Source organism: Canis aureus, chromosome 9, assembly GCF_053574225.1.
Source record: "Canis aureus isolate CA01 chromosome 9, VMU_Caureus_v.1.0, whole genome shotgun sequence".
Taxonomy (NCBI): Eukaryota; Metazoa; Chordata; class Mammalia; order Carnivora; family Canidae; genus Canis; species Canis aureus.
In genome coordinates this window covers 31,826,198-31,840,708 of record NC_135619.1, presented here as the reverse complement: position 1 = coordinate 31,840,708, position 14,511 = coordinate 31,826,198, and the positions used below count along the sequence as shown (strand labels likewise).

The following is a 14,511-nucleotide window of genomic DNA, read 5'->3' as shown; positions in this document are numbered from 1 at the left end:
TCCAAAACCAAATTGTTGCAAATCTCCAAAATTTTTTTCCAATATATTTGTTGAAAAGAAATCCACAAATCAGTGGATCTGCACAGTTCAAACCTGTGTTGTTTTATTAAAGATCAACCGTATAATGTATCTGAAGAGTTTGTTTAACCCTTGTTCTGGTCTTTGGATGTTTTTTTTTTTTCATTTTTTCCTATTATAAATAATGCTACAAGGAAGAGCTTAGTACATAACTGAGACAGCCCCTCTGAGTATTCTAGAGGATTCTAGAGTGGGATTACTGGGATGGTAAAAAAGAACACTTTTAGATTCTTGATATGCATTGTTGGGTTGCTATCAAGAAAAGGTGGTCAAATTTATAAACTCATCAGTCATGTTTCTCTCTTTTTTTAAGATTTTATTTATTTATTCATGAGAGACACAGATAGGCAGAGACATAGGCAGAGGGAGAAGCAGACTTCCTGTGGGGAGCCGGATGCGGGACTCAATTCCAGGACCCAGGATCACACCCTGAGCCAAAGGCAGTCGTTCAACCACTGAGCCACCCAGGGTTACTATTGAGATTTATACATTTCGGGGGTTTTAAACTTGATAATTTGACTTTAATTGTGCATTTTTTTGATTAGGCTGAAAAATTTTCTAATTATTAACCATATGTAGTTTTTCTTTTATAAGTTATCTCTTGGGGTCTTTTAGCCAAACTTCCTACTCATTTTCAATAGTTGACTTAAGCATCTTGTCACTGTTAAGTTCTCCTGACGGTCCTACAAACAACCCCTAGTTCAGACCTCCTCTTCTAATTGGACTGGGACTTCTGTACTCTTTTATAACTGCTTATGAATCTGTCTTCCCCACTCAACAATGAGAAACTCATGGGCCAGGGTTGAGTCTTATGTATTCTTTTCCTCAGCACCTAACCAATTACCTGACAAAAGGTATGAGTCAATGAAGCCTTATTTAATGATCTAATGAATAAATGGAAAACAAATAAAAGATCATTGAAGAGTTGACTTCTAAATTAATATGGATTTCATCAGGATGGTATATTTACATTTTGTATTAAACAGAAAGGATTACTAAGTCCTTAGACAAAGCTACGCAAACTTGTTTAGAGTAATATAAATTTGAATAGAAGAGCATATAAAAATTCATACTATTAAATAAACCCTAGAAAATGAAATACTATTGGCAACTGTTTATTCAAAAAAGAAAGCTAAACAGTTTTCTTTCATTTAAAGAAATTTTCTCTGCCAATACTATAAAATTATTTTTATTGATTCATCTGAGAACTTATCAAATTGGCTCGACAATTATCATACATATTTTCCAAAAGGAAAACACAAAAAAAGAAGTACTTCCTCTGACAATAGAACACGTATTATATTTACACATTAAATACACAAATGAACGTTACACTTGAAAACAAATCCATTTTTGTCATGTTATACTCTAAAATTACAACTTGTATATTCCTAATTTGGCCATTTCACAGTTTTGCTATACCACACAAAAACACACACACACACATATCTATCTAGGTTAATACATCTGTGAGATAAATCAGAGGTTGAAAATGGGGTTGCTGCTAAGATGGAAATACGACAAATATTCTTGTCTCTGGAAGGGATGGTTGAATGGAGGTCCTGGGACTATTCAAATGTAGCCAGCTCTCCAGCTCAGAGTCTTTGAGTGTGCTGGAGTACAAGGAGATCTCAGACGGGCTGAAACCTCTCTAACATTCCCGTGTGTTCTTTTACCAAAGGTGAACGTTCTTACCTACAAGCTGGGTTTAGAGTTTCTTGTTTGGTTTATTAGCTGCAGTTGTGTTTTCCCCACTTTCCCCTTTTGGTCATAGTGTTGCTAACCTCTGTAAACATTTAAATGTACAATTAAAGTGCTCAGTTGTGCTACATCTGAGCCACATCCTGCTCTGGTTTTGAAAGCATAGCTCTCAGGAACCTCAACATAATCTTACTTATTATGTTTCCACAAAAAGCTGAATATGGCTGTTAACAGGTAGTCATTGAGGTTGTTGCTACCATCCTCAATTAAGGCTGACTGAGTCCTGGGTGGACTTTGCTCTGTGCTGAATGCCCTGCTGCTTCACACAGAAAAATGCGGTAAACATGACGCTCTGATAAGTCATACATCACTGTTTTTCAAAAGAACCATGAACTTCTCCTGCAAAGAATCCATCAATATGATAAACCTATAAAATGAAGTTTCCAAAAATCGAAACATTTTGTAACCCACTCCCAAATTTTGATTCCTACCCTAACACACAAGAAACTAGACTTCAAAAGATAAAGACTAATTTTTCTTCTCTGGGTTGTGGGCCATACTCACACCTTGCCTTGCATCTGCTTATTTATGGATTGCCTCCCTACATGGGCCTCCTCCAAAGGGTGGCTGGGGAAGGTCTCACCAAACCCTGACCTGGCTATATTTCCCACCTCACTTCTCTGTGGAGCATCTATAATTCAGGCTATTATGCTACAAAATAAATCAAGTTTCACTAGAAATGAATAGGGTAGGAAATTTTAAGAATACACCTCGCATAACTGTAAACAGTGGTGTTTCTGTTGGATCTGAATAAAGACCTAGAGGTCTCTAGGCCTCTCTAAAATTTAGGGACACCAAGCACAAATGTTGGAACAAAAAGTATCATTGCTTTAAGACTTTTAACATTGGTTACAATATGTGAAATTGTAGTTGCTGTTGACAACTCGAAATGAAAACATCTACTGAACGGGCTCATGAATATAGAGTGACCACACATTGTTAAAGATGTTACCAGCTATCAAATAGTTTTGAAAATACATTTAGATGCTTTGTTATAGGAGATAACTTTTAAATTTTAAGTTGTTTCTTTTTTTTTTTTTTAAATCATGGTTCTTTGACACAAAGTATAACGTATTCGTATTCCTCAGTTTACCAGAGACTAGATGGTAAAACACTGTTACAGACTGGACTCCATGTTCGTTCGGCACGAATTGCTCGGCCAGTTTCTGTACATAAGAGGCCTTATGAAAATCTTGTGGAAAAACATCCGAAATACTGGTGTTCTGAAAATTATGAAAATCCAAGGATCCACAATGGAGATTACAGATAGAAAACGCAAGGCTCGGAGGTCTTCCACTTCTTCAGTGTTTCCATCTTTCTCATGGACAGTTTTAAATGCTCCATAGTAAGCACGATACTGTTTAAAGAAAAAAAAAATCCCATTATGATATTGAAAGGTTGATGGTAGAGATAAATGCACTTACCTCACTTTAGAAACATTAATTTCGTAGAACATAAAGACTCCGCTTGGAATATTCGTTTTTGGCAAATGTGTAAGCAGCAACGGCCACTGCAGCTACCGGGTGAGGCAGGAGCCTAGCAGGTGCAGGGCTGACCTGAGGGCTGTGTGGAAGGGAGGCACCCCGGGGAGCCCCGGGCTCAGTCCCTGGAGGCCGTTCTGCCTGCTGTGAGGCTGCAGGCCTGGGGTTTCCAGGTCCCTGCCACACAGAGGAAGAGCTGAGGTGGGGCAGATCCAGTCCACCCAGTCTTTTACAGACAGGGTCACCACATTTTCATAAATGCAGAGATTTTCTTTTCTTCAGTTCTTTCTTTCTTCTGCCTGCTTCCCGTCCTCTGATTAGCCCAGAGAGAAGCCTTACTTGTGAAATGTCACATGTATGGAGACAACAATGAAACAGAAACTTTTAATCAACGTGAGGAGACAGGAAATACTCCAGTGAGAAGATCGAAGGAGACTTACAAAAGGACCTGCTAACTTGAGTGAATTACTTATTCTCAGAATAGATGGTTACCTTTCTGTAGTTGACATCCTCTTTTCAGACTAGAACACACACACACACACACACACACACACACACACACAGAAATAGAAGCCTACTTACTTGGGCCTGATTCCCCTATTGTCTTGATCTTTCCTGCGGTGTCTGTGGAGTCCTGCAAACTGCCCTCTCCCGTGGCTTTTCCGGTCACTAAGCCACGATGGCCAACGCTTCTGCCAGCACTCCAGTCAGCTCCCACTCTGTTGGAGGCCAGCCACTCCATTCCCCATGCCTATCGAGATTCTAAATCCATAATGGGACAAAATGGACTCTAATGGGACAGAAAGTATATAAGCTCCACGTTTGTGGAGGGGGACATGAAAAACTGCCCAGACCAGACCCATTTGGGGGCAATCAAGGAACATGAAATGTGTTTTCTCATAATTGTTTCCTTACCTTTTACTCTCTTTTCTATAGAGCATTTCATTGGGCTCGGACATTGCCATCTACCCCACTTAAGAAGAGATACTCATGGGACACCTGGGTGGCTCAGTGGTTAAGAGTCTACCTTTGGCGTAGGGTGTGATCCTGGAGTCTTGGGATTGAATCCCACATCAGGCTCCCTACGTGGAGCCTGCTTCTCCCTCTGCCTATGTCTCTGCCTCTCTCTCTCTCTCTCTCTGTGTGTCTCTCATGAACAAATAAAAGAAGAAGAAGAAGAAGAAGAAGAAGAAGAAGAAGAAGAAGAAGAAGAAGAAGAAGGAGGAGGAGGAGGAGGAGGAGAAGGAGAAGGAGAAAAGATACTCATGGAATGCCTTAGATGGCTTAGTCGGTTAAGCATCTGACTTCAGCACAGGTCATGATCCCAGGGTCCTGGGATGGAGCCCTGCATGGAGCTCTGTGAGCTCACTGGGGAGTCTGCTTGTCTCTCTCCCTCTCCCTCTCCTCCTCCCCCTGCTCGTGCTCTTTCTCTCTCAAATAAATAAATAAATAAAATCTTAAAGAAAAAGAAGATATATTCATATCTAAACGCCCTCTCCTATCATAATTGATTACTACTACTAGTACTACTAATGGCTAATGCCCATGTAGGACTTAACTATATCCAGGTACTGTAAATAAGCATTTTATTTTAAAAACTTCATTTCACCCTCACAAAAATCCTATGCAGGATGATCATTATCTCCATTTCACAAATGTCAAAACTGAGCATTTCACTTTAAAATCTTTTGGATTTTACATGTCCAAATCCTAGCTCCTTTCAGGGTTTATCTCTGTTACAAAGTCCTTCTGGAAGTCTCTTGGCAGTAGTGGTTAAGCCCACTGGCTTTAGAGTCTGACTATGGGGTCAGATGAAATCCTCTCACTAGCTGTGTGAAATTGGGCAAATGATTCCATTTCCTCATCTGCATGATGGGGATAATTGTACCCACTTTCCTTCCATCACTGTTAGGAAGTTTGAATACGATGGTTTATACCTTGACGACAGCTCCCAGCACATAAGAACTCAAAAATTTGGTAGTATTATTATTTTATCAATTAGTAGTGACTCCTTTTCTCCTCTAAACTCCCTCATGGCCCCAATCACTCCAGCCCTCACTCAGTATCTCAGCTTGTGTAGGCAAATGTGATATTTTTCTCATTTTATATCCTCACAGTGAATTACAGTGTCTTGAATGTTGTAGGTACCAGCTACATGCTGAATTCAATAAATGGTTGACAATAGGCTATACATTTGATTTAAAAAGCAAATACTTTATGTAAGTTTGTTTTTACGTTTGTTCCTTCCTCTTGAAAGTGGAGTACAGTGATATATAATTCCAACTATTTCAGAGTATTCGATTAGTTAGGATCTGAGTAACTAAATGACATCTACATAACTGAAACCATTTTATTCCTATGCAGTATTCATCCGTGTCAGTTCTATTGCATATAACTAGGTTATTTGTATTTTCCAGTCACTTGATTTATATTAGAAATGTATTGTTCTACACCTGGCTTTTTAATTTTTTTACTGATCGAGTCTAAAAATGTGACAGAAATTAATTCATTTATGACAGTAATGAAAACACATAGTCTATAAATCCTGAAAAAAGTTATCAACTTGAACACAATTTAGACTTTCAAAAGATCTCTGTTGCTCAATACAACTCTCTAGAACACACTTTATAAACTTTTCCTATGAAAGATGATTGGATTAAAGAGTAATCTCAGATTATACACCACATATGTTTAAAGTCGTTCAATTCACACAGCTAATTGATGTGAGAAGAGCGCCCTCAACTGGAGTTGAGGAGTCCATTAAGGAGTCCATTTAGGAGTCAATTTAGGAGTCCATTAAGACAATGTTGCCATTGCCAATTTGCTGAGCCTTATATAGCTGGACATCCCTGTGAGGAGAGAGCTCTCTGGATTCCAACAGCCCCTTCTATCATGTTCATCCATCACAACACCTTAGACCAAATCCTCCGCTCTAGACCTTTAAATCCACTTTCAACATTTTTTCCTGGGTGTAGGTCTTGCCCACCATCCCTTACATACATCTGCCAGCTTTCTTTGAAAGGAGCATCTTACCCATTCTTTTTTGCCCACCAGAATGAATACATACATGAGTTATCTCAATATTTGTAGGATGTCCTTCATCACTTCTCTGACTCCATGGATTCTGATATATGCAATTACACAAGTTCATACTTATCCTTATCTGGCTTGTAAACCTCTCAGCTATTATTAGATCTATCTAATCTATCATTAGATTCCTTTCTCATCTGTCCCTGCTTCTCTACCTACCTCCAATACATTGTAAGCCTCTCAGGTAAATTAATTTTGATTAAAATATGTTATATGCATTAGAGAATTGCCGCAAACTGCTTCTAAAGCTCATTCGATATTCCCTGTGTTTTCTTCCCAAGAAAGTTTTCAAGTTGGAAATTTGAAAATTCAATTTGGTTAAGTATCTTGCTCTAATGCAGCATTATAGCAAAATTAATTTAAAAAAATCAAACCCAACATACTTTTCACTGGCTTAATGAAATACAATATTCATGCTATGAGTAGGGTTTTTTTTTTTAAGGTTCTTTTGTCCCTTCATATATAGCTTTACTCTTTCCAATCGTTAGACTCATTCCGTAGAAAAGCGATTTTCAAAGTGTAGAGGTTTTCAATTCTCTGTGAGTGTGTCTTCAGGGTCAAAACTATTTTCTTTTTTTTTCTTTTTTTTTTAATTTTTATTTATTTATGATAGTCACACACAGAGAGAGAGAGAGAGGCAGAGACACAGGCAGAGGGAGAAGCAGGCTCCATGCACCGGGAGCCCGACGTGGGATTCGATCCCGGGTCTCCAGGATCGCGCCCTAGGCCAAAGGCAGGCGCCAAACCGCTGCGCCACCCAGGGATCCCAAAACTATTTTCATAAAAAAGAAATTACTTGCCTTTTTTACTCATAAGTTTTATCAAAGATACCTGATGTGTAATGACATCATCACTTCCATGGCTAATGGAATATATACTGTGTATTCTTGTGTTTTTAGACTTTTCTAAGGTAGTTGATTTGGGGTATACACATATGTACATTTTCAGAGACTGTTTTCAATACTTCTGTGCTCTTAACACTTCTGTGCTCTTTTTCTGTTTTACCTGCTATAATCTCTATAATTTTATTCTCATTCTTAAATCATTGTGAAAGCCTAATGTTTTCCTTACACCTATGCATCTCTTTTGTTGCAAAAACAAAAGTACGTTTTGTTAACTTGTTTTGCAATAATACTTAAATTTTTTCTTATTTTAAATTTCAATATGATAAATACTGATAGCTATAATCTACAAAAATAAAAGTTCTTTGCATCCTTAATAATTTTAAGAGTGAAAAGGGCTCCTTAGACCAAAACATGTTAGAAAACCACTGCATTAGAAAGTAATGCCCACTGAGGATATTTGGAAGTGTTTGCTGAATCACTATATTGTACACCAGGAACTAATACTACACTGTATGTTAACTAACTGGAATTTAAATTTTTTTTTTTTTTAAGATCTTATTTATTTACTCATAGAGACAGAGAGAGAGAGGCAGAGACACAGGCAGAGGGAGAAGCAGGCTCCAGGCAGGGAGCCCGACGTGGGACTCCATCCCGGGTCTCCAGGATCACGCCCCGGGCTGCAGGTGGCGCTAAACCGCTGCGCCACCGGGGCTGCCCAACTAACTGGAATTTAAATTAAAACCCTTTAAAAAAGAAAATAATGCTATCTCCTGAGGAGATCATATTTCTTGGTTAATTTTCTATGTCCAGGAGGCAATAATAATAAATGGAAATCATAATTAATAATAATGGTACTAATTTTTGAGGCCAGACACCTGGTTAGGTGCTTTATTTTTATTCATTCAAATCTTCACAACTATCTTACAGGCAAGTATGGTTATCCTTGTTATAGATCAGAAAATTGATGTTAGAAAAGATACTTGAACCACTATCATAGCTAGTAAGTGATGAAGGCTAATTCAAACCCATGTATTATGCTAAAGCCCTTATCCTTTCTAGAAAGTTATAGTTCCTGTGAAGAATGCTGTCTGCATTGCTTATCTTTGGAACATTACAGTTTTTTTTTTTTTAATAAAATCATTTTCAGGGACGCCTGGGTGGCTCAGCAGTTGAGTGTCTGCCTTTGGCTCAGGGTGTGATCCTGGTCCCAGGATCGAGTTCCACACTGGGCTCCCTGCGAGGAGCCTGCTTCTCTCTGCCTGTGTCTCTGCCTCTCTCTCTGTATTTCTCATGAATAAATGGGAAAAAATCTTTAAAAAAATCATTTTCAAATCCATTATTTCTTTCTATCCTCACAATCCCCTCTAAGTTATTCAAGTCCCCTGAGAGACATGTCCAAATGCAATACTCACATTATACTCTATTCTGTCTTTTCTGCATTATTATTACCAAGACATTCCAACTGAGGACATGATATACATGCATTTGGCTACTGTCTGCTTTTTCACAGCACAGGTAATTAAGGCTATTTACTTAAGAGCAGAGGTCTGGGTGAGGGGCACTGAAAGGGGCACTTGACGGGATGAGCACTGGGTGTTATACTATATGTTGGCAAACCGAACTCCAATAAAAAAAATATACAAAAAAAAAAAAAGCAGAGGTCTGCAAACATTCTGTGTAAAGAGCCCAACAATAAGTGTTTTAAGTTTATAGCTCAAACAATAAGTGTTTTAGGTTTTATAGCTCAAGAGGCAAATGGTGAGTGTTTGGTAGGTACTTTTGTAACAAGAGAGAAACACATTTCCACAACTTTCATCCATGAAATTTAAAATGTAATAATAATTAAGTATTTGAGGGGGCAGTAGTTCATGTCTACTATGGAGAAAAATCAAAACCTTTTTTTTTTCTTGGAATAGTATTTGAATTAATTGGGGTTTAGAGTTCCTGTTCACTATCATCAAATAGATTGCAAAATCAGTTCATTTGTAAATACTATTCTTAATTCCACCCACTGTACAAAAACAGCAGGCAGGATGGATTTGGAGTGTGGGCTGTGGTGTGCCAACTTCTGCTTTAGAGTGTGGTCCTCCAAATGGGATCCCTACCAGCAGCTTTCACCTCACCTGGGAACTTATTAAAAGTAAGAATTCTTCAAAAACATCTGAATCAGAAACTCGGGAGAGGAGGCAGGCATCTGTGTTTTTCAAAGTCCTACTGGTGATTCCGAGCAAGTTAAAGTTTGAGAACCACTGCTTCATATCTATGTCTATATCTTACCTATTCATACAGATATAGATTTATTTATTTATGGGAATTCTGACCTTAACCCTGCATGATGATGCCACAGACAACTCTTTTCCCACACATGAAAGCCTTCGTTTAAGGAAAATCCCATTATATTTCACCTTGATCCAATCTTGAAAGTATCATCCAAAATTGCTACGTTGCCATAAGAAACTTAACATTCCTATTCACAGAAGTCTCAGCATTCAAAAGCACTGAATTAGCAATAAATTTATTTAAATCTTGCTCCTGTTGAACAAGCACCCTGGGGCTGGGGGCAAGTCTTCTCAGCATCGCATCAGCCGCTCCCAGAAGTGTTGGCTGGGACTCCAGGAGGAAATACCATCAAAACGACGAAGTAATTCAATCTCCACCACCACCCCCGTTAGTCAACTGAAACCGGAGATAATGGCTTTCATGTCACTTCGCTTGCCGAGACAGACACAAGGCCTGTCAGGACAGGCTATCAAAACGACACCATTGGCTGAACCGTGCCCACACACCTACCTGTCCAAACAACCTCCCACCTCCATGGCCACCATCCTCCGTGGCGGCAGCACCAGGAACAGCAGCCACCACTCCTCAAAGTTGACGTAGTTTAAAAAAAAAAAAATCTAGCTTTTCTCTCTCATCTGGGCATATCACTCTGGAAGGATTACATCTCCCCTTATTCTTTGGCCACGCTAACACCTTTTGCGGGAAAACTCCCAGGTACATTTGCCTATATCCGGTGCCACTAAAATCATGGGCAGGTCTAAGGACTGAAACACAGTGCCTAGCCCCCGGGAAGGGAAGAACTCGTACTGCCAAGGAGGAATCACATCGCGCTCTTCAAAATTCCGAGGCGCAAAAATAAGCCCGAGATCTTCCCAGAGGGAAGGAGAGGGGCGAGGGTACTGCTAAGCGGAGAGCTTCTGCGGGGCTACGAAGACGCGATCAGACTCTGTCTTTCCCTTCCTGTCTCTGACTTTCCCCGTTCTGGTTCAACAAACCCGCTTCTGTGTCCTCGGGGCTATGGAAGGAACTCAGATCTGGGCTCTGGAGGGAAAGCCAAGACACGCTCGGGGCCCAGGGAGCAGCTCCTCCTGCGCGGCGTGCAACAGCCTCCACCCTTGCCTCCCGCCCCCGCGGCGGGCCGCGCTCCTGCGCCGGGACTCACTATTAAAGGCAGGGAGCACATAGTGAAGAGCACGGTCATGAGGGCCAGCAGCAGCAGGTGGTCCAGCTCCTCCAGGGGCTGCGCCGCCGCGTCCCTCTCGTCCGCGCCCGGCTCCGCGCGGTCCCGGGCGCCCGAGCGCGGGCGCTGCCGCAGCCGCCGGTGCATGGCGTAGAGGTTGCGCATGGCGCTCAAGTTGCACAGCACGATGGCGAGGACCAGCAGCGCCATGAGGCTGGCGTAGAGCGCTGAGTAGCCCAGCACCGACCACGAGCGCTCCTCGTGCATCATCTGGATGAAGCACCAGGTGCCAGGACAGTACTGCACGAACTTCCCGAAGCCCGCGAAGGGCAGCGCGCAGAAAACCAGGCAGAAGGCGCCCACGATGGGCGCCACGAGCGCGCCGCGGCGCAGGGTGATGTGCCGTCGGTAGAAGAAGGGGTGCCCCAAAGACAGCCAGCACTCCAGGGCCATGGCCAGGAGCTGCAGCGTCGAGGCGAGCCCAAAGAAGGACATGAAGAAGGCGAAGGCTTGGCACAGCGAGCTGCCCGACGCGGGCGCCAGTCCCCACAGGCTCCGGTTCTGCGCGTAGGCGGCCAGCACGAAAGGGCTCACGAGGGACTTGCCCAGCAAGTCTGTGACCGTCAGGCCGCACACCAGCACGCAGAAGACCGAGGGCGGCGGGCGCGGCCGGCACGAGCCCAGCCCGGAGCGCGCCAGCAGCCCCAGGGCCAGCAGGTTGCCCAGGAGACCTGCGCTGAAGAGCACCGCGCCCATCGTCGCCGAGTTGCCCTTCTCCACCGAGGTGGTGTTGTGGCAGCGGTAGAGCGGCGGCCGCATGGCGGGCGGCTCGGAGGGCAGGCGCGGGGCTGCGGAAGGGCCAGGGGCCCCGGCGCCGGCGGGCGGGCACCCCCGGCGGCTGCGCGCGCGGCTCGGGACGGGAGGCCGCGCGGCCGAGGAAGCTGCGCGGGCTGCAGGGTGTTCCGCTCGGCGGGCGCCTCCTATCTAAACCCTCGGTCGCACCCCGCCCCCCGGGGCGGGCCGCTCGCGCACCCCGCGCTGGCTGTGCGGGGCCCCCGACAGCCGCCCAAAGATCCCCGCCCCGCCGCGGCGCCCAGAGGAGAGCCGAGCCCTAGTGCCCCGAGGCGGAAAGAGAGAAAAGTAGCCAGAGGCTGAGCGCCCGGGGCCCATCCTTCCTACGGACGAGGCAAGAGAACCGCTGGATTGGAGGCTGCTAGGGCGGAGAAGGGCGTGGGGACGCGGTGGCGGCGGAGCTGGGACACAAGCACGGAGGGCAGGCTGGGAAACACTACTGGCTTTTGAATCAGTGCGCTGAGGAAGGGTCAAGGTAACCCGCACTCGCATCCTACTCAAGCCTTGGCGCGCATTGTCTTCCTGGTCCGTGCAGGCTGAACCATGACCTCGATTGTAGAGGCGAGGAACAGGAGGCCTTGCGTGGTTAAGTTCTGTTTGCCCAAGGTAACTGCCAGTAAGCGGTGGAAGTGGTCCTGGAACCCTACCTTGTGTCGCTTCCGTGCCCTCTCCTCTGGAGAGGTTGGTTAGATTTCAGGGAAGTGGCTCCAGGCAAAACCAAGAAGAGATGTTGGCCCTGGGTAGGGGTATGGGTAAGAGCACTAATGCTGTTATCGTCTAGCCCAGGGTTCGAGTCCTGAGTCTTCTGCCTGCCACGCACTGCTTTTGTGACCCTGAGGGCCTTGCTTAACTTCTCAAGGAGTTAACATCTAGCCAGCCTGCTTGGCTCTTGAGGTATAGAGAGGACGTTTGTAAAGTGCAGACCCGCGAGGATGTGCTCAGTACAATGCCGCTGTCAGGATTCTCACCTGTCTTAAGGAAGGCTGTTTTGGTAGCTGAAATTTAACTGCAGTTTTTAGCATGGATTTGGAAACCAGAAAACAGTAGACTTGGTTTAGAGCTTTCTCACTCTGGTTTGTGACTACTAGAAAACATTTGTTCCCTTCTGGTCTTTGACTTGCCTGCATCATAGGGGCAAGGGAGTTCATGGTGATAAGTGTGATTTCTTTCTGTAACACTTGACAAGAGAGAAGAGCAACTGGCTTTGAGTGTGAAATTTGAGTGGGATTATTGGGACCATATTACACAAGCAAGTAGATTATGCTTGGCTTCCAGAAGCCTATACTTAGGAACAGTGCTTGTTTTGATGGATAGACTCCGACAGAGTGCAAGACTCTTGAGCTTTCCATGTGAAAGCCAGAGAATCTGCCTCCAGATTGAAAGCGTGGCCAGAAATTCAGGCCATGGGATAGAGATGAAGAATCTAAGCTTTGGAATTGGATAACTCTGGAATTGGATGGCTGTGGCCCTGAATTAGTTTACTCAATCTAGGTAAATCTCTGTGCAGATAGGATATGGGATTTATGCTGACCTCCCAAAGTTGCTGTCAAGTTGAAAAAACCCAAGTGTTGGCAGAGAGTAATAATAACAACAGTAATTGTAACAGCTAACATTTATAGGCCCTTATACACGCTAGGCACTTTCAAATCCTTTCACATCTGTTGACTCAGTTAATAGAAGGTATTCCATGGGGTGAGTTCCCTTGTCTTCCACCTTCTCCCACTCATCCCCACCTCCAGCCCTTAATGACCCATGATGGGTTTAGAATAGTCCGACTTGAGTTGATCAAGTGGAAGAAGGAACAGGCTCTGAAAACCAAAGACACAAAATCTGATGACATCTGAGGCCTCCTTTCCAGAAAGACAGACAGACCGACAGACACACAAGCACATACACTCACAATTTACACTAATTATAGTGTGTTACCAGTTTCCTGAAGTCCCACTGTGGTGTCCAGAGGAGGCCCCATGGACTCTAGCTTAAAAAACCTCCCCTAAGGGTGCTGTCCAGGGGTGTTCTCCGAAGCATACCTACTCCAATTCTTTGCAGCCTTGTTTTTCTGTCACAGCTGCCTTTACCTCTGTACCCTCCTCAGAAGCATACAAATGTAAGCAACTTTTTAGAAACAGCTCCGAAGAGTGACTGAAAGGAGAGCTGTGATCCTTGACAGTGTTTATATATGTCATGCCTCAAAGGTTGGTGGCCTCTCATGAGTACAATTCAGGAAACCACATGTTTCCTCCTGGCTAATGTAGCTGGCCTTTGCCATTGGGTTTCCGCTGCCTTCTTGCCCACTTTGCTCTTGTTTACCCTGCTCTGTTCTCAGGCATAACTTTGGAGTCTCCTAAGAATTCTGATTTTATGAATGTACTGTTCAGCTAAGAAAAGTGTAATTTGTTCATGCATCATGCATTTATTTTGAGCTCTTTGGTGCCGGGCATGGCAGTGAGGAATGTCAGTAGTGCACAGCAAAAAAAAAAAAAAAAAAAAAAAAAAAAAAAGGAAGGCAGATGTCATGTCCGGTGACTTTTACATAGTTACAGCTTTTTATATCAGTTTTCAGAATAGTAAGGCTAATTTTTTTTTTTCTGGTAAGAGGAAAATTTTTAATAAAGATATCCTGGCCCATCTTGGGCTTGGTAAGTTATCTTCATTATTTGCAGAACTGTACTGGGCAGCTTAATTGGCTTATAAAACAATCTGGGAAAATACGCATGGCATAATGTGAATATATAATTATGATTTTGTTATTGTAAAAACCATATATGCTCATGGACAAGACCTAAAAGTTGACATAGGCAAAGGAAACATTGACTTAAACTTGGGAAGAGATGGTAGAAAATTTCTTTTTGGGTTTCTGATATTTCCAATAAAGTATCTGTAATAATTATCTTAAAAGGTTTTAAACAGAAAGCAAGTGTATGCTCATGGCCTGGTTTTAGGA

General features: G+C 43.2%; 1 protein-coding gene across 1 annotated transcript; it reads right to left on the bottom strand.

The window, feature by feature from the left end:
• Window positions 1–1,251: 1,251 nt before the first annotated feature.
• On the bottom strand, window positions 1,252–11,580 carry PTGDR (prostaglandin D2 receptor). The gene is made up of 2 exons (XM_077909294.1): window positions 10,698–11,580; window positions 1,252–3,196 (listed from the first exon to the last, which is right to left on the bottom strand). Exons 1-2 carry the CDS (start codon window positions 11,532–11,534, stop codon window positions 2,957–2,959), a joined length of 1,077 nt encoding a protein of 358 aa, XP_077765420.1. The 5' UTR covers window positions 11,535–11,580; the 3' UTR covers window positions 1,252–2,956.
• Window positions 11,581–14,511: the final 2,931 nt, after the last annotated feature.